This window comes from Triturus cristatus, chromosome 7 (assembly GCF_964204655.1).
Source record: "Triturus cristatus chromosome 7, aTriCri1.1, whole genome shotgun sequence".
NCBI classification, from domain to species: Eukaryota; Metazoa; Chordata; class Amphibia; order Caudata; family Salamandridae; genus Triturus; species Triturus cristatus.
Window position 1 is genome coordinate 1,514,066,645 of NC_140590.1, and position 19,756 is coordinate 1,514,086,400.

A 19,756-nucleotide genomic window follows, 5' to 3' on the forward strand; every position below is an offset into this window, starting at 1 on the left:
TACCAGCTGGAGGCATGTACTTATACAATCCCCCTCCCCAGTACTTCACTGGAACCCCATGGGCCCTCAACGAGACCTCATAGGCTGCTAGCCACTTGGCGATGTCGTCACCCGCCCCATAGCTAGCTACTATGTCCTTTGGCAGGTAAGGTTTGGATTCCCTGGTGACCTCTTGGTTTTGGCTGCCACCATTAGGAACAGGTTGTGCCCCTATTCTTAGGATCTGAAGCTCTATCTCTTTCAGTCTTATCTCATGAGCCATCCTCTCTTTCTCCGTCTCATGAGCCAACCTCTGTTCCTCCTTCTCCTTCTCCAGCTTTGCTAAATCCCATGTGAGCTGTCTTTTCTCTCTCCGATCTGCTAACTCCACGCTGGATAAGCCCCCGCTAGAGACAGTGCTGCCCTTCCTAGAAAGTGTCCTGGGCCCTGCTGACAGGTTCCCCACCTCAGGTTGGTACATCTCAGCCCCCTCGGGGTCAGGCTCTCCATCCCTGTCCTCCTCCTCAGCCTTGCTTTCTCGGCGTGCCTCCCCCCAAGCCCTTAAGCTGGTTTGGAGTGCACCCTTCTTTGCTCCTGGGGGACAGTACACCCCCTCCCGCTGGCAAAACTCCCTGAGTTGGGCCACAGTGTACGTTTTTAGATTCTCTAGTACAAACTCCATCTTGCCCACTCAGGTTAGAGGACAGGTTTTGTGCAGTAGCAATGTAGGGGGGTACCTTTAGTAATACCTCCTCCCACCACCAGAGTAAATTTGGAAAAAACAAAAACCCACAATTAGGAAGGCCGCTGTGAGAAAACTCCCGGTGTAGGCCTATGGACTACCCACAGTTATTGTTGAGTATATGTAGGCACAGCTCTATCCCACCGCTGAACACCAATTTATGTTGGAAAACCACCCACTCCCACTCCGCAGGGTGGTGGTGGACTCCTCGAACACACTGTGGTAGCTTGGCTCGAGTGGTCAGGAAACAGGCACAGTGCTAAGCATACAATATACCCATACAATAACCATGCGTGCATCCGTTCCAAAAACGACTCTACACCGTAAAAATTATGAAAATATTCTTTCTTTATCTTTTTCTCTTAGTTGCTGATTGGAAAAATAAATAGGTCAATCACAATATACAAATTTCAATTAGTGCAGGTCAAATAAATATTGGCTGTTTGATGAAATAAATAGGGGTGATCATAAATAACAGGGCATAAATACAAGTGCAATATATACAGACAATTAAATACTTTGAGGCAATAAATACTGTACCAATAAATATTGTACACCAACAAGTCCTGTGGACCTATAAATATAGTGCAGCAATAAATAGATAAAAATTCAATAAATACAGTATCCCCAATAAATAATTAAAAGTATACAGCACCCCTCATATAATCAGATGACACTTCACTTCTTAAGGGCTGATTTGGCCCAGGCACAGCTTGTAGGGTTGTGGAAGGCTTGAGGGGGGAGGCTACTCCCTGGCTGGGACAAGGCTGAGGCCTAAACTGAGGTAGATCAAAGGGGGGAAATACCAATGCCCTGGCTTTCCTTCTCCACACAACCTCTCTAGGTTAGTCCCAGTTCACCCCAGGCACAGTCAGATGGGTTTCAGCACCTCCCTAGCCCCTTAGAGCAGTCTCTCAGGTCTCCACAGGGCCTTCGGCGCCCTCTACTCCACTTACTGCCCTTTTTCTGATGTTCCGACGCCGCTGGAGTCGTGTCGACGCCGTGAGGCGGTTCCGGTTCGGTCTCGGCGGCCTCGGCACAATGTCAGTTCTTTGACGACGCCGGCAGGCGGTTCCGGCCCGATGTCGGTGGCCTCGGTTCGATCTCGACCTCCGATTCGACGGCGTCGGGCAGTCTCTTCACGATGTCGACTTCGGGCGGCTCCGGTCCGATGGCGCCCTCGGCTCCGATGACGTCGGCCGGCCTGGCCTCGATGTCGACTTCCGGCGACTCCGGGGTGCGATCCTCACCCCCGACCTCCGGTGCTCCTCCTCACAGGCTCCGGGCGACTCCGGAGTGCGATCCTCACTCCCGACCTCCGGTGCTCCTCTACCTCGGTCTCCGACGACTCCGGAGGGCGGACTTCACTCCTCCGATGACGCCGCTCGCTCGACCTCGGTTCACTTCCTCCTCGACCTCTGGTATTCCTCACGACCTCTGTCGGCGCCCTCTCACGACCTCAGGCGGCTCCGGGTACGACGTCTGCTACTTCAGTCAGCGCCGCTTCTCCACCTCGGGCTCCAGGTCTTCAGGCTACTCGACGCCGGACTCCAGGGAAACCAGTTCTCAGGTCAGAATCTTGCTGTTTTCTTGGTTCTAAGGCCTGTTCCTGCTGTCCAGGTCCTTAGGATAAGTTTCTTCTGTCTTCTTCCCACACAGGGCTATAGGCTGGGATCCATCAGTAGGGACAAGTATCAAGGGTGGGTTTATGGACCCCACTCCAGGCACAAGTTTCCACCCCTGCTGCTTCACTCCTTCCTCCTTCACTGTTGTGCTCCTCTCTCTTCACCAGTCAGGTGCCAACTGCCAGCTCCAACTGCCAACTCACTCTCTTATCCTCCCAACATTCTAAACCGCCTCCAACGGTCACAGGGTTCTGGAATCTCCTGGAATGTTCTGGAAGGTGCTGGTAGGTTCCAGTGGATGCTGGTGATGTCACAGGTGGCCACCATTTTGTGCTCCAGGCCCTCAGACAGAAGTTTCAGGGGTAGCTAAAATGGCTCCCTGAATCTGCAGCAACACTAAAAAGTCTGGTGGTTCCCAAAAAGGAAAAAATTCAAACAGGGTTTGAGGCAAAAGTGGGACAAAATAAATAATGATGAGGAGGGACCACCCAAAGGGCTGACAGGTCTAACACACATATATATATATATATATATATATATATATATATATATATATATATACAGAAAGGCTTTTTGGTATGCTAGAAAAAAGTGTGTCAATATACCCATAATAGGGGGTTTGTTTGCAAGGTTGGGTCGAGATGTTTCCCTGAAAGTTAATTGAATCCAACACTCTTTTTTTTTTAGAGGGGAGGGGGGGGGGGGCTTATTTCTTCATGTCGTGACGGCTGTCTCTATATGCAGGTCAAAGACAAGTGGAGTGCCAATCAGACAGTCTACAATGACTCAAAGCTTGGTAACAGTCAGGAATTACCGAAAATCATAAAAAACACATTCAAATGGAGAGAAGATGATTGGGGGCAACAAGAATGAATGACATATTTTGATGTACACGATTGCTCCATTACATTCGCAAGAAGAGGCTGTTTTTTTTTTTTTTTTTTAATATAGAGGGATCTTCAATTGCCTGGAGCGAACTGAATCCCATCCAGAATTTGGAAACTGACATTTTAATTTATATAAAAAAAAACTGAATGCTTTCGAATAGATTCGAAAATATAAAAAGTACCCTATCGATTTTTTGGAAAATGTTTGTATTTTTGGTAGACTAAAAAATCACTTTTAGGACTGAAATGGGAATACAACGTTCAGATTCAAAGCTTAATTATATTTTAGAATATGGACTGATGTACAAAACGAAATTACTCAAATTATTCATTAAAAAAATGTCATTCGCCTTCAATGGAAAATTTATTTGTAACAATAAATTCAGTTTATATATTTATCTTTGATACCGAATTGACATACTCCACATGTGGCGCTGCTGTTGCAAACACTGGAAGGCGCCAGAAAAATGCCCAGCGATGTATAAAGGTTCATTGTTATGTTTACACTCCCAGTTTGCTTTCATCCTTGTAAACTTTACATTTTTATGTACTCGTTTCCGACCATCAACTGAATTCCGTTCTGGAACACTGGTGTCCTGACTTCAAATTTTTCCAAGTTTCGTTAAATCTTTGCGAAATTTACAATTGTGAATTCTAAGGTCAAAATATTCTCACCCGTCTGTTTAGTGATGATTGTATTAAACAGTATTTACAAGCTGCGCCGACGGACACGAACATACGATTAGCAACTTCTTTTTTTAACGGATTTGTCTGCTAGTGAATGCTGAAGGGCATGAAATTGCCCAAGGGTGCAGTATGGCATCTCGGTACACCAGCAATCTAGAGACGCATTGCCCATGCCAGTGCCCGCCATCGGCTATCGATCAGAGAAGAACAGAGCACACCTGGACGCTGCCTGCAAGAGACCTGTCCAGGATCACAGGTTTCCAATTCCAGGATGCCAATTTGTGAGGGGGCGTGTCTTGCACCCCGTATAGCTTATTAAAATTGTGACAGGGTTCTGCAAACTGAAACAATATAGTAATATGTGACAATGTTCCATATTCTAGCCAATGTTTAAAGGCGTGAACCACCACTGCTCACAAACACTACAATAAACCACGCCCATTCCGACACTATCCTAATGTCATTTCATTTTATGTACAATTAATGTTCGCTGTAAAGGGACACCTGCAAAATTATTTTATGTATTGTTCGTATGCGATTATATGAATTTTATTTATGTATATTTTTCATACGTCCTTGCTTTTACAAATAGTTTTGGGTACATGTTTTCCATTTATGTACATTTAGTTTATTTTTTTTAATGTTTATTTTTAAGGTGTGCATTCTTTTCTATTTATGACTTTGTCTATTATTCAATATATATTGTTGGCCCCATCGTTTATAAATGTATTTTTCAACTTATGCGTATTTTTAATTATGCATGCTCTATGCATTTTTGATCTCCTGTAGGTGTTTAGGTCTGACTGTCAATATATGTTATGGCACGATTTTAATATGACTGCTTTTTTGCAGGTATTCGTTTTTCGTACCAGTGTATCTATTTTTTCCCGTCTCTATGTTTAGGGGTTTTCTTTCCTGTATTTGTGAAGGATGCATTTTCTTGCCTTTATTTGTATGCCTTTATTTAATCACGGTCTTATAGGTATGTTTCTAGTTCTATATGCATCTTTTGCATTTGTTATTTATTTATTTATTTCTAAGTATGCACGTATGCTTTGATAGGTATGTAATTGTCCATGGTGCCTTCTTTGTGCCTTCTTATGTACGTATGATTGCATTTTGCCTATCCAGGCATGTTTTTATGCCTAGGTGCCTTTTGTGTGATTTTCTATATTGTATGTATGATTGTCTGTGCTTTGTGTAACAATGTTTATTGTCTGTGCATGAGTTTTCCATGCCTAAATACATCCCTTTTAATGTATGTGTGACTCTGTAGGTATGCTTTTTGTTGTAACTGTACACATGTAGTCTTCCCGAGTATTGTGTCCATATGTTGTGAATATGCCTGTGTTGCAACTGTATTTTGTTTTTTATGTCTTTTAAGTGCGTGTTCGTGGTGCTTGTGGTGTCTGACTGCATTGCACTTGTACGTGTGAACACCACGCACTTCTGCCGAGAACCCCAGCTCAGCCGGGCTGGGATCTGCAGTGACATCAGGCCTTCTCCGGAGCAGGCGGGGGGCGGTGGAGGAGGGGGCGGGGCAGTGCTTCACCTCATCAGGTGAACCACCTCGCATCCCGCAATGCGCATGCGCCAAGCCCCAGGCAGCCAGTAGTCCAGGTGTGTCTCTCTGACTTAGGGCGCAGTTAAAGAGGCAGCAGCTGGAGGGAAAAAACAGCCCCCAACACCTGAAAACCATGGCGCTACTGGGGAGGACCGAATGGCAGGTATGTGCCTTTAAATGCGTACCCCAGGCTACTCTCCCAGCGCCCGAGAGTTTCCAACTTCCAGGGAGTGAGAAGGGACCCGCGGCAGTGGCGGTAATACCGTAATTTTGTGCCACAAGGGCCGTGGAGGCGTGCAGGGACGGCAGGTCCTGTCTGTGGCCTAGGAGGCATCCGATACTCAACTTTTTTTTTCTCACAATTATTTCACGTGCGTTAGTTCAGTTGCTTTAATTGAAACAGACTACAATTCCCAGAGTGCACTGATTTGTTAAAAGAAATACCAGGAGGGCCAGCATAGTGTCCAGGTGTGGGTGTAAAGTCATCTAGCAGCCTTAAAAGGTCCCGGAGCTAATTCCCTTACCGTGATGTCAGCCTCGTAACTGATGTAATAACTGGGCGGTAACAGTCTGTGTCCAAGTGGCCCTGGAGGTAACCTGTACCCCAGTGCTTGGTACCAGTTCAGCTAAGGATAGTTTGTAACTACGTCCCTCAGGCGGAGAAGGTAACACGGGTGCCAGTGGAAGCCCCGTCCCTGCGGCGGTGAAGCCGCCTCCTGCAGAGAGTCCAGATGCCTTCGGCCCAGCTCCTCGGAAAGTAACCCCGTTCCCTTGGAAGTAATCCGGTTCCGGTAGTGCCGTGTATTTATTTCAATCCCTGCGGCGGTAACTTACTCCACTCCACCAGGAAGTAACCCAGTACCAATTGTCCACCCCTCTGTGAAGTAATCTAGTCCCATGCGTTTACCTCAGTCCCCGTGGCGGTAACCCAGTGCTCGTGCAATTAGTCCGGGCAGCCTGGCGGTAAAATAGCGCCGGAACAGATAGTCGGGACACCTTCGGTCCAGTCCCTCTAGTAACCAGGAGACCTTCAAAGTTATGCGGGTGTCCGTCCTGTCAGTCCCCGAGGTGGTAATCTAGTGCCCGTGTAAACGGCGTACAATACTGCTTGGATCGTTTTTTGTCTATGAACGCCCCGAACGCTCTGTATAATACAGAGCAGCTTGTTGTACAGCGCTGAGAGGCCTCACTTGTTGCAATTCGGCCCCGCGAGCATCGCATGGTGTACCGCATCGGCAGTCAATTAATGAGCTCCCAGCAGGGTTCAGAAAAGTGCGGCTGAGGTTAAAAGCGCCGAGAAACGGGCACTTGCAAGCCGGAACGAGAGTGACTTGCTTTCAGGTGGCGTGGACATGCTTGATGCCGAGGCGCTGCAATGGCAGATAGAAATTAACAAGCAAATTCGCCATTTGAGCGCTTCGTCGCTGCATAGAGGAGGGAAGCGCTATATAAATGTTACAGTATGAAAGAAGTCTCAAGTACCTGCCACTGGACTAAAAATATACTCTGTACAGGACTTCGAAAGGCCAAAAACAATTGCGTGGGTCTGTCCCTAGATAAATACAAGGGTGTCATAACTAAGTGCCCAGAGGACCTGTGAGCATGCTAACACTCTCAGGTGTTGCACTCTTCTCGGAGGTCCTGCATACCTGCACCGATAGACGCCCCTCCTGTCTGACTAGCTTATGTTCCACGATAGGTGCGAGTTGTCGTCGTTTCCCTCCACAGTTGTCTTCCGCACATTACGCGGGAGTCGTTTGCAGGCCTCTTTGAGCCACAGGCATGGATCCCTCCCTAGGGGGCCGGGCTGCTCGTAAATAGAAGCCCCAGGGATGGGTGAATCATTGCAGCCCAGACACGCAGCCCGACAGAGACGGGGACTAGCCCCGTGTTCAATCCCCCATGCACGGGAACCTGATCGGGGACTCTCTGTCCCGGCCGTGCGCTGATTTCTACAATTACTCGCCCGGCTGCACAAGCCCTTATCTGAGACAGCATCGGATAAACGGACTGTGACAATGAGGGTGTTTGGCGTTGTGCGGGAGGCATCTCGCAGAGAGGGCGCATTTCCAAATGGCAGATAGAGGAACCGACCCCCCTCCCCCTAACGACGAGCACAGGTGTGTTTATGTACGTATATATCTATGTATATGTGTACACACACACAAAACCCAGGGTTCCTTGTTCTTTTTTCATGTATAGATAGATAGATGATTTGAGGGGGGAGCATGAACGGTTGATCAAATTAGCCCAAACTTGTATTTCAACCCTACTTTTGCTGGAATAACGAAAGCGCCCAGAATCACAATCGCCGTATATAGTCTCAATGCACTTTACCTGTGCAGAAGGGTGGGTTCACCTGTTCTGGAGGGCGCTATACATCACAAGTAGTCTCTAAGCCCCACCTCCAAAGGAGGAGGGGCGCTATAGTACAAAGGTCTTTAATTTTAATTTTGAACATATCAAGATTTGGAACATTTAGGACCAGTGGAATGACCCCTCGGCGGCGCAGCGGGTGGCACCAGGCCCCAGTAGGCCGGAGAGACTGATGTTTTGATGTTGGTTTAGCTACCAAATCGGGGTCTGCGAGCTATTCACTCTGCTTTTTTTTTAGGATCAGTCTGCCTTTTTAGGTCGCTCTTCCGCGGAAGGCCACCTTATGGTTCACAGTTGACTAAATTATGTGGCAAGAAAATGCTGTCTGCGGCACGTTTTTGCCTCTGCATTGCACCATGCGTGCAGTTGTTTTCTTAACTAGTGATCCCTTTGAGCTTGAATTTTGTTGTTGTTGCTGCGAGCTGCAAAAAACATACAGCTGAATGTGCATTATGTGACAGGTGCCACATATCTATTATTGTGTGGAAAACGCCTAGGCTGCAGAGATGCGTGATTCCAGTGGCCATGGACATCTTCAGATGGAATGAAATACCTTCCAAATGTGAGCTTTTAGCACTCCAGTACGCCCCCCCCCCCCCCAAACAATGGATTGAAGATTGAGGGGGAGATGGGACACCACATGTTTTCCCAGTCCCGAGATTTCTCAGAGGATGGTAGGGTGCAATTAGCTCGTGTGTAGGGGGGGGGGGGGGGCAGTCGCTGTCTACAATTTGCTATAGTGTAAAGCACTCAAAGGAGATCTTGGCCTAACAGCTGCATTGAGCAAACAGCAGAGGGTTTAAAACTTAATCGGTGAACTAACAATTTACCCCTGAATTATATTTTTTTAACCAATGAAGCCAACTTTTGTACATGCGGATTTGAGGGCCTATAACCAGAGCCAGATGAATCATGCAGCAGGGTTAGCTAAATTATGTGGCGAGGAAAGACTCATTGTGCGGAGTAATGCGACATTTGTATTGTCAAAGTATATTACAACATTCGTGTTATTTCTTACAATGTTAACACTAGGCAGAGTCCGCACCTCGTTAGTATTTTAACACCTAAATGCGACATTCGGCAAGAGGAAGAGCGGTCCCCACAGTAAAGTGCAGTGACCGGTCACTGAGCCGCAACATGTGCTGCGGGTTTTTAGTAACGTTTGATCCGTTTGAGCTAAAAACAATTTTCTCGTTGAATCTGCAAATTCTGGATTATGTGGCAAGGTCATAACTATGGGGAAATCTCATAGATGCAGTGGCCCAGCCTATAATGCGGTCTACGGGGTTCTTGGGCCATTTCCGAAGCACTCACCTTATATCACTTGGTTGAATATCACGTGCCAACAACTCCAGGTAGGCCGTCTTGGCGCTATGGCACAGAGTTCCACGTATACCCATCTCCCCTTATCACACAGTGGAGCTGACGGGCATACGCGTATGTATTTATAACTTCATTATTGTTGTGATGGGGCTGTGCCAAGGCCTAGTGGTTGGGCCCAAGGGACGGCATCTTTGAAGAAATAGTGCAGAAGGCGCACTTCTATCAGAGAATTGATCATTACACGGTTCTGTTTTTGGGGTCGAGGGTGGGGAAATCGGTTCTTTTGCAGGGCGGTCGTCTTTGCTTCGTGATTTCCCAGTGTTCCGCTCCACGCACTGTGCGCGTCATTAGCGTGAGAGGTACAACGGTGTGTTTCCTCTGCATAATTCGACAAAAGTTGCTATGACCACTCAATTTGGTTACTTTGTGCTCTGCGGTGACCATATATACATCTGCAAAGGTGAGAGTTTGTCATGGAGCCCCTTCTCCTGTCAGAAGCAGGAGTCCTGCTTTTAGAGGTGTTTTTGTGTATTTGTTCCTTTACGTGATCACTCCCTCCAAGGCAAGTTAAAAGGCGGATGAAATGCGGTCCATACTTGTCACTGGATATTCTTTTGAGGGCTCATCCAGTTGGTACTTGGTATATGGGGCTTTAAAAATGAGCTCACTGGTCTGAAGGAGGTTGAACTAGGCGCTAAGATGCCAAATAATGGCCACGGAGCGCAATGCAACTCTTTGTGAACGTTACAACCTGGGCTGCCTAGACCATATGGAATTTAGCTGCGAAAACCAGGCCAGTGAGCGCCGCGGCTGAGCAGCGTGTGACCTTGGTGTTGTATAACTAAATTATATTACGAGTGGGGGGCTACAATATAATTTATTTATATAATCATAGTACTTTTGAGCCGATTTTTGCCAACGTTAATCTTCCGTATTTCCGGGTGCAAACCCGCAGAAATCCTCAACACTATAATTAAATGCCGGGGTTGTGTCTGCTATTCACAGATACAAACTTTTCGTAATTTAATATCATGCATTCGGTGACCACAACTCCTCTTCGCATTCACATTTCACTTGCGCCCGGGGAGGGTCTTTTAAGACATACACTTTTTTTTTTTTAAGCGGTGCGGCACGTGGGGCTTTTTGGGCGGTGTACGAAGCGCCCCTGCCAAAATAAATTGAATTAAATCACAGTCGGCTGCTATTAATAAACATTGACAGGTGCGTTTAGTTGCCAAAATATACCCCCACAGTATTCCTCGGAGGACTCGTCGATGTAGGCCATTGCACCTCCATCTGGAAGTGAAACGCGGTTTAAAAGTAACAGAAAATGAGTTTATCGAATCCGTTTCTGGAGTCTGACGCCTTCTTGTGTTGTGTAGCCTGTCGCTCCCGCTTTGTGTGTAGTCTAATAAAGGATTATTATGAGGGTGTTGGGATTAAACAGCGCTTTATTCTCTCAAGAGCCCTGCCCGCTGGAATGCTCTTATAAAAACACCCCCGGGGCCGGTGATGGTAGGACCGTGTACACAGTGCGCCGAATGCAAACCTGCCTCCTTGGAGGGGTGTGTGGGGCAGCGCGGCTTCCAGCGCGCAGCAGCGGTGCTACGAGCGATTTATAGTGTAAATTCTTCATTAAACCCGCTGCAAGGAGCGTTCTCCTGAAATAATGTCTCGGCAAAAATGCCATTTGTATAGCCGCACAACTCCTTCCGGTGAGCACGTCACCTTAAAACGGCAGCAAGAAAAATCGCTTGTGGCTGTTAAGGGAAATCGGCTTTTCTACCTTTTTATATTTGGAAAGGAAAATGTAAATCTTTTTGAGAGCTGCGCAACCCTTTTAAGCATATACATTTCTTTAAACGGGTTACTTTGTAGGATACCTGGTCTTTTCATAACGCGCTAAGGGATTTGATGCACTGTAATTAACACTCGTTAAAGATTATCTATGACCGGTTTATCGTCACCTTGAGGACGACTGGGTCTTTTCGGGATTCGAACATGTGGCAGCAGCTGAACCCACGAATCATTTTTCCTGCAACGACCTCTACGTGCTTGAAATCCTAAAAAAAAAACCTCCATAGGTAATGGTCTTATGGAACTACCAAACCCCTTTCTAAAAGCGGTTGGAAAGTTACATTTTCGCATGTCCAAGGCAGACGTTCTTCTTGAAAAAACGCAGAATGCTGGCAAATTAATAGCAGGCCTGGACTTGGACACCGGAGCAAATTATTTTCAGGTGGAACAGCGATTCAAAGTGCTTATATGACACGGGCGCTTTGAGTAAAGTAACCAATCAATTGTCTATAAAATGTGAGAAACTCATATTTGCATTTTCTAGGTACACGAAGATGTGTGGATAAACGGGCCTTCACGAGCGAATTACAAAATCATAACCTTGAAAAATACCGAACTTGCAATTTTTAGCCTTTCAGAACCGGTTTATTGAACTCTCTTCTCTCGTAAAAACGTCTTGCAGATGGACGTTTGGTACATACATCAACCCACAACCTCTTTTATATAATAAATCCAGAGTTCAGCCCCTGCCATGCTAGAAATGTGCGACTCCGTGGTTCCTTGTGTTGCGATCAGGGACGCCACATCAAAGGTGATACGAACTCTGTAGCGGTTATAAACCGCTCTGTGCATCAGCTATAAACACCGGGGCACAACCCCCACGCCCTTTCCCGGCGTTATCTGTGCAATAAATACATTATTAAACAGGTTAGTGGCGTGAATTAGTCCACAGAGCTTCATAGTATAAGCCGCTTTATTGCCAGTTCTAGGAAACACAACATATGTCGGGGAGGAAATAGTCAGTCAACCCACTTTAAAGAGTTCTGGCAACAATATAAACCTCACCACCACTCGGGAAGTTATACAAGCCTCTGGTTAAACGAGCTCTAAATGTGGGAATAGGGACTCCTGGGGCCTATTTGTGGGGAAAGGCATATTAAACACGCCATAGGTAGGATACGATTCGATGTTGTGTACACTGCTAAGCGGTTTACAGTATTTTAATTTGCTGCAAGGCAGTTAACTTCCACCGTGTGGTAAATTCACGCCTCCTAAAAAAAATCCAAACACCTCCATGTTTTGCAAGTTTTCATAAACGAATGTAAGGTTATACACGCTAATCTACTTGCTATGTAAAACTCTTGTCCAATCATTTGCCCCAAAATTATCAAATGGAGTGCGTTTTTCACACGTTATTGCTTAATAACTCCCTGTATACAAAAAAATGCAAGTCACAAACTTTTCAAAAGTTCCTGCGCCTAAATAGGCGGTTTACTTCCATACGAAAAGTAGGGTGGAATAGGCTTGGAGTTTAGTCTCGGATTTCCTGAAACATGTTACAACACCATTTTGTTCTTTATTATTTTGCATTTTTAAATAACTCCATGTTCTATCTTGCTGTCGTTTCTTCTAGGCTTACTTTGGGTCCGATTACACGCATTGCGTGGGCAGTGCAAACTGAAATGTGTTTAGCACTAAATCACCCACTCCGCCCCATTTGCAGAAAAATAAATATAGGTAGACATAATGCACACTTTCGTTCTTTAAAAAAAAATATATAGATCTTTATTTGTTTTGAAGCTGCAAAGCAGCACGGTCGGTCTACAGTAATAAAGAAAATGCAAGATACCTCCTCACCATCACAATGAGAAATCTAGTATTAAACACCGCAGTGCAGACGTGCGTCTCCTGAGCTGGAGCCAAGCCCTTTAAAAAGCAAAAGCCCCATTGAAGACCTCTCCTCCTCCCTGGTTTGTTTACTGTTTCCTTCACAGGATGAAAAAGAAAACCCAACAGTTGCCATTATGAGAATGCAGAGCAGATAACAGGGTTCGTCTCATAATAGGGCTGAAGTTGGCTGCAACAAAAAGGCGGCCTGTGGGGCCCCATTGACATGCAGGGATCCTCTTTAAGGCGCGCGCATTGGAGCCCGCTGCTATTGGCTTTGGATGACCCGACGCTGCCCGCCGTAGTGACGCCAGGCCCCCTTGGGACGTCTGTCTGCCTTCTAAGCGCCCCGGGGGGACAACCAGCAGATCACCTATGTGTGCATTTCAAAGGGCTTCTATCTAGGGACAGTAGTCCTTCGTGGGCCCCACCAGAAATGCTAATGCGGATTAGGGGGCGCCCCGCAGTTTATGGGGCTGTAATAGGGCTGCTCTGAATGGGCACCTGTATGAAAAGAAACACCTTCCCTTGTACTCTGGCAGGCAGGGGAGGCTTTGCGTAAGTCCTAGTAGTGGTTTCAGGGCCCAATGAAATTGCAGCGAAGAGCGCGGCGAAGTGCGTTTGTGTGTCTGACGAAAGGGGCCGTCAGGCGCTGGTTTCGTAAAAGTAACTCCACGCAACAGTCCCCAAAACGAGGTTGTCATTTGTATGATGATACATGACGGATATTCGAGGGAACCTTTTAGGTTTTATTTTTATGTTCATACAAGATTAAAAAAAAAAAGCTAATGGAAGTGCTATGATGACCATTGTACTGATGTCCTACCGAATGGATTTGTATCTGTCTCTAAACCAAAATATTATTACGGCTGCATCAAGTATTTACTTATTTTTTTAAAAAAGTTGTGCAGATTGTTCATTGAGGGCCAAAATTACATTGCTCCACAAAATTGGGTAACTATTTGACGGGGTTCATTGATTAATAACAGAATGTGAATCACCCCTGGAAAATGTTTTACTGAAAAAAAGTCTAATTATCCATGCCTAAACACTTCAACTGGAGAAGTTCCTTTGAAGGGAAAATTGAGCCCATAGCTAGATGGTATCGAAGGACCGACCAAGAAGATCCGAGTGGTCGGATCTTGGTGACCTCTCACACCCGGTAGGGTGTCCTGCTTCATCGTAGGGCGCTCCTCGTCAAGCTGGTGCTGCAATGCTTGACATGCCTGTGGGCTGTTTATCGTAGATCTTATAATCCATAGACGATTTTGGATGAGTGCATGCGAGGGAGTTTCAAAACTAGGGTGGTGACAGAAGTTAAAGAGTCTAAGGGAACCAAGGAGATATTTATGGGGTAGTGGCCCCTCGACACAATAAAAATAAAGGTGGTATCCTGAGGTCACAATGTACCCTGCTAGCTAAAATGTGAGGAATAAGGTGGGGTCGAGTTGTTTCGTGCCTATGTTGCCAGGAGGGTCAATCTGTATTTCACCAGGGCCGCAATCAAATTACTCCTCTCCTATACAAGTGTGTGGGCCCACCTAATGGTCATGGGAGCCCGCTAGAGCGAAGGATACTGCACCTGAATCAATCCAGTGGGGGTGATTCCAAACAAAATTCTCGATAGAAATACCCCTTAAGTAAGGCAGAGGTCCTGACACAGCTGAGGACGAAAGGGATTTTCGCTGGAGATTATCACTGAACCACCCTATCTCTGCCGGCCTGTAGGTAATCATACATGCCAACATTTTGAGCCTGGCTAAAGGGAGGTTTTGGGGGGGAAAAAACGTGGGAACTGATTTTTCTCCATTGTCTTGCATTGAAGAAGAAGAGATTTTAGGCAGGAGACACCTAAAATAAAGTTGTTTTGGGGTTTTAAAAGAACGGAGTTACCCCCTGACCCCAAGCACCGCCCCCCGGATTGGGTTTGTTGTCATATGGTCTATGCCTTTCTTAGGCAGCCACCAGAATTAGACTAATTGAGTCAAAATGGAAAATAATTGCAGGGAATAACAGTCCCATGAATTATGAGTTTGCATCCAGGGCTGTTGTGGAACAACAAAGTCAAACCTGTAAATTGGTATCAATACTTATTAAGACTCTTCTCTTCAATTACTACATCACCTCTGTCTTGTGTACTTTAATTGCTTTTCGTAACTCCTATCAATCTGTGGATCCAGCTGCTTAATTAATAGATCTAGAAGTATATGGTCACTGCCACTTAGCGTTAATTTGCCAAGAAAACATGTTTTCATGGTGAAGCACTGTACAGACTTGCATAAAAAACATTGCAGCTACTTGGTACTTTCTGTCGTTTCATTTGTGACCACACAAACCCATGTGTTGCTGAGGTGACCTTTTAGGAACTGTGTATGATATTTTTTGGGATGTGCTATTCTCCATTGTTTCCATATAATTTTTCAGTCTGTGGTGTTTTTCTAAATGACAATAATTCTTTGTATTTTGGTTAATCCTTTTATTCTTCCGCTGCAGTATTTGAAAATATGCTTTTTATTGAAAATATAGAAATATACAGTATTTGGGTAGCACCAAGAATGTTCCATCTAATCCTAATTGCCGAAAGAGTTGAGGAAAAAAAAAAAAAAAGTGAATTGCTTATACCACAAGCTGCTGCAGTAGGCCGTCCAGGATTACACGGCTGGGTCCAGCCCAGAAAAACAGATAAGAACTCGAGCCTCATACTCCCATTGCTGGCTATTAAATTTATCCACACTCTTCCCTGGCAGAACTATCCAGCAATTTGCTCCACCTCTGCTTGACAGTGACTAGAAATGACCTGGAGGTATGTTTGAGAAGGAAACTCCTTCCTGGTTGTGGCGAGTCAGCTTGGCTTGTTGATGCGTTGCCCTATGCAAAAGAACAAAAAAAAAAATCATGTATGTGGGTTCGGTGCCGAAAGTTCACCCCTTAAGGATGGACTTAAACACCCATTTTATTTTTTTAAAAATATCTGACTCTGTAGCGACCCAGGCTTATTCCTTAGAGCAGGGATACTCAAAGAGCGGCCCAAGGGCCACATGCGGCCCTCTGGTGAAAAGCAGCAATTGGCTACTGTTCACTTGACAGAGCAGGACCATTCAGAAAGCAATTAAACAGGCACGCATTATTTAAACATAACCTAAAGTAATGGTAAAGAAGCAAAGAACGTGTCCTAGATAATGTATCTCTAAGAACACCTTTAGTTTTCAAGACATCTTGCACGAAACATTTAAAAACATAAACTCTGTGCAAACTTCAAAAAAGTGTATTTTAGTAACCTGCATCGGCGTGCTTCTTTAGTAGATCAGATTATAGCAATGTATTGAGGCCTTTATTAGAAGTGATAGTTTTCAAACATGATCTTGGAAACATTCATGCCAACTCCGTTCTGAAAACAATGCCATTAGTAAACCAAGTGGCTAATAATTTGTCAGGTGCACCTTCTGTGTAGCCTTGGTTGTTATATAATTTGAACAACATTATAGTTTATTCGAGGTCCTACACTTTGGAGTGCAGTCAGTAGCTAAAGCAACGTGTCCTGCACTACATCTCAATCCAACAATCCCACCCCTGCGGAACTACAAATAGACATCAAATATTCCCATCAAACACTCAGCGGTATAAAGTGATGATTATCCATAAAGGCCAGTCAGGGAGGGTGATGGAGGTGTTGTGACACACCAACTGGAATTGCAGCTGCTGCTACACAGGTCCACAAAAACAGAAGTCTGAAGGTGGAATGGCAAAAAGTGCCTCTCCTAGGGCACTAAGAATTCTTGAAGCGGCATTACCATTATAATACAGAGGCATGGCAAGTCCTACAAACTCCCCACACAAGAATATTTCCCCCCTACAGGGTCACCCAGAGTGACTTGCCCTGGCCTTCTGGAGAGAGCGATAAAATTAATTGAAGGATCTTGCCTCTGGTGAGCCAAAATGGTTGGGGCACTGTGATTAACTACCTCGCTAGGAAGGTGTAGGACCTGTTGCTTACATGTGAAATGTGGGTAATGAGGCCTGTCTAGGCCACAAATTCCCCCCCACCCCCCCAATTTTGAGCTATGGTCCACGACTGTCTCCTAGAAGTTGACACGCAGGTAGTTTCTATGTGATGGGGTGGAATGAAATTGTGGTGTTCGGTCTTAGTCTATATAACGAAGCCCCCACCAATACTCTCTAATATTGTAGAGAAAAGTTCGAATATGGTTTTAATAATGTGTGCCTAAGAAAATGGGAGATCAGTGCAATGATATGTCTTGAACTGTTATTTAATTAATATTAGAACATCGGAACGTTGGAAGCTCCATTGAAGACAATGGAGCGCTCCGGGCTAATACTGGCCGGTATAAGCCCGGAGCACCAACATTCCAATGTGTCTTTGTTCACAGCTCTGGCTGTGAACAAAGACTTCAGGGAGCCTGAGGGGATTTCAATCCCCTCGCGCTCCCTGAAGGGCTTTGTTTTGGTAGAACATTCTGCCCTCTAGTGGCAGAATGTTCTAATAGCCTTATAGCCCTTCGTAGCAGGGCTATACCGCTGTTAATGGCCCGCTGCTGTTGTTAAAGTCCCTCGCCTTCGGCTCGGGCCTTTAACGCTGCAGCGGGCCATTAACAGCCGATATAGCCCGCTACGGCGGGCTATAAGGCTATAATAACGACCAGTGATGAAAACATGCAGTGTAACCTTCTGGCTGTCATTGTCTGGTTTTGAGTGGGAGGGTGCTTTGGGACACCACTTGCCACAACCCAGCATATGTACAGGAGCTGTCGTGGTGCAGAAACACTCTAAATCTTGTTTTAGGGGAGTATCCATATTTTTCAACTCTCCCCATGAGTTAGAATATACATGCTGCATATTTTTAAAATAATTTGTACGTGTAACTTGTTTTTGTTCACTGTTCATTTACAGGCCCAGCCACTGGAGTTGTTAGGAGAGGGCCAAATTATGCGGCAAGAAAAGCCAAATCATGTCATAATAATGACGCGCACATTATGTAATTGAATTATTTCATTATTTTGTCATTTTTAAACTTGGTAATACGGTCTGAACATTGGTTGAACCTGGTTACTAGCAGTTTAATACCCAAATATGGAAAAAAGCAACAGCAAGGTGACCAGTCCACCCTTGCGAAGGGCCTGCGACTGCGGGGTAACACGTGTTGCTGCATTTTTGTTAACTTTTTAACTGTTTGAGATAGAAACTCTTTTTGTGTTGTTGAAATCTGCAAGTTCTGTTGCAGGTGAAGGATTATGTGGCAAATGCAGCAAATATATAATTATACAAGAAATCACTGAGGCCGCACAATTGCATACTTCCAGTGGCCCTGTTTACAGGTCACCTAACCCCACGTTGTCGAAATAATTCTGAAATTGTCAGAAGACCCAATTATTTAGAGATAATCTGAACTCATTTAAGTATTTTAGATAATGCAGATCGGGCTCCAAGAGGCAGCAGTGCCGTTTTACTTATGCCACACATATTTGCACATTCGGGTTGGGGGATACCATGTAGCCATTCCTGGACTTTTTTTGTATAAATTCTCATATGCATTAATTGAGTTCTTTCGGATGACGTAAATAAAGATGTTGGGTTACAGAAGGCATGGATTTGTTAAGTGAAAGCCAAAAACGAAATGCATGATGCCCCCCTGAAATGCCACAATAGGACTACCATTATTTATTTATAAAGGTTCCAGTTTTTTACTGATTTTCACAGATAAATACAGACCGAAAACCATGGGTTTCCTGGCTGTATTTATTTTTAAGAGTGGAAAAGTACTGAAAATGGTGCATTTTGTGAGACTCTCCATGCTGTCTTTAATGAATTCCAGCCAACAGCTGGGCAAATAGTCAGCATGGAGAGTTAAACAGGGTGAGTTTCCTTAGAAAGTCATGTGGTAACCTATATTTGTAGTATAACGCTAAAAGGTACCTGTGAGCTACTTAATTTACTAAAATTTGACAGGCATCCATGTACGAGTGCCCGTTCTAGTTAAATAGGATAATATACCATTTTACAGCTCCTTTTATTCGCAAAACACAAATTAAATATGGATAAATACTAATAAGATGGACGAAAAATAAATATGGATATATACAGACAGATATTTAAAAAAATGCACCTGGGAATTGCAGTCTTTTGCTTTCCAGCATATTTCAGAGAAATACAAACGGTGTGGCTGACGGACTTATGGCACTCGTCTAAAATGACCACAGATAGAAGATTTGTCTAATGACGTTCAGGAAAACCCTCAGAAAGAAGGCCACAGCCACGTTGCACGTAAACACGTGTGTGTAAAGATTCTAGTTTAGTGCACACCTAGTCAGGAGCAACAAGGTGTTGTACATGAGGGGAGGAAACACTAAGTGAATGGTAAAAGCATTTTAGAAGAGTCAGACAGATAGTCTGAGTGACTTTGGGTAATGGCGGATCGTGCTTATTAAATATTTATTTTTGTTTTCAGTTGGGGGCACATGTTTTGCTTTGGTTGCTTCTCTGTGGAATTTGCCCTTGGTGCCCATATGAGTTGGCAAACATGTAAGATCTTTAGGTAAACGCTGGAAATCTCCCTCTTCTGCCATATTTTCACCTCACTGCTTAATTTGTACAGGTGGTGGGCACCGACTGTTGTCTTTGAGGGCTAGGATTTATTTTCCATCACCGTGCTCAACATGAATGCAAAGACTGAAAAAGGAGAAAGAATGAGCTACAGAAAAATATAGAAACTGTGACAAACCGAGAAAACAGGAGTGAAAAAAAAAAACCTTCAGGGTTTTTAATACTGCCCTCACCCACTAGATAGTGGCATGCTTCATCATAGGTCCACGCCTACACCCTGCTGCAGGCCAACATACAGGGTGGAGCGCAAAAAATATATATTTTTCAAACC

At 45.0% G+C, this 19,756-nt stretch overlaps 1 protein-coding gene across 1 annotated transcript in view; it reads left to right on the forward strand.

The window, feature by feature from the left end:
- The first annotated feature begins 5,493 nt into the window (after positions 1-5,493).
- The window catches only part of TFAP2C (transcription factor AP-2 gamma), a 48,095-nt gene continuing 33,832 nt past the window's right edge, over positions 5,494-19,756 (forward strand). The window contains exon 1 of the mRNA XM_085619279.1: positions 5,494-5,647. Coding sequence (XP_085475405.1) covers positions 5,618-5,647 — 30 coding nt within the window. The 5' untranslated portion in view covers positions 5,494-5,617. The remainder of the gene's footprint in view (positions 5,648-19,756) is intronic.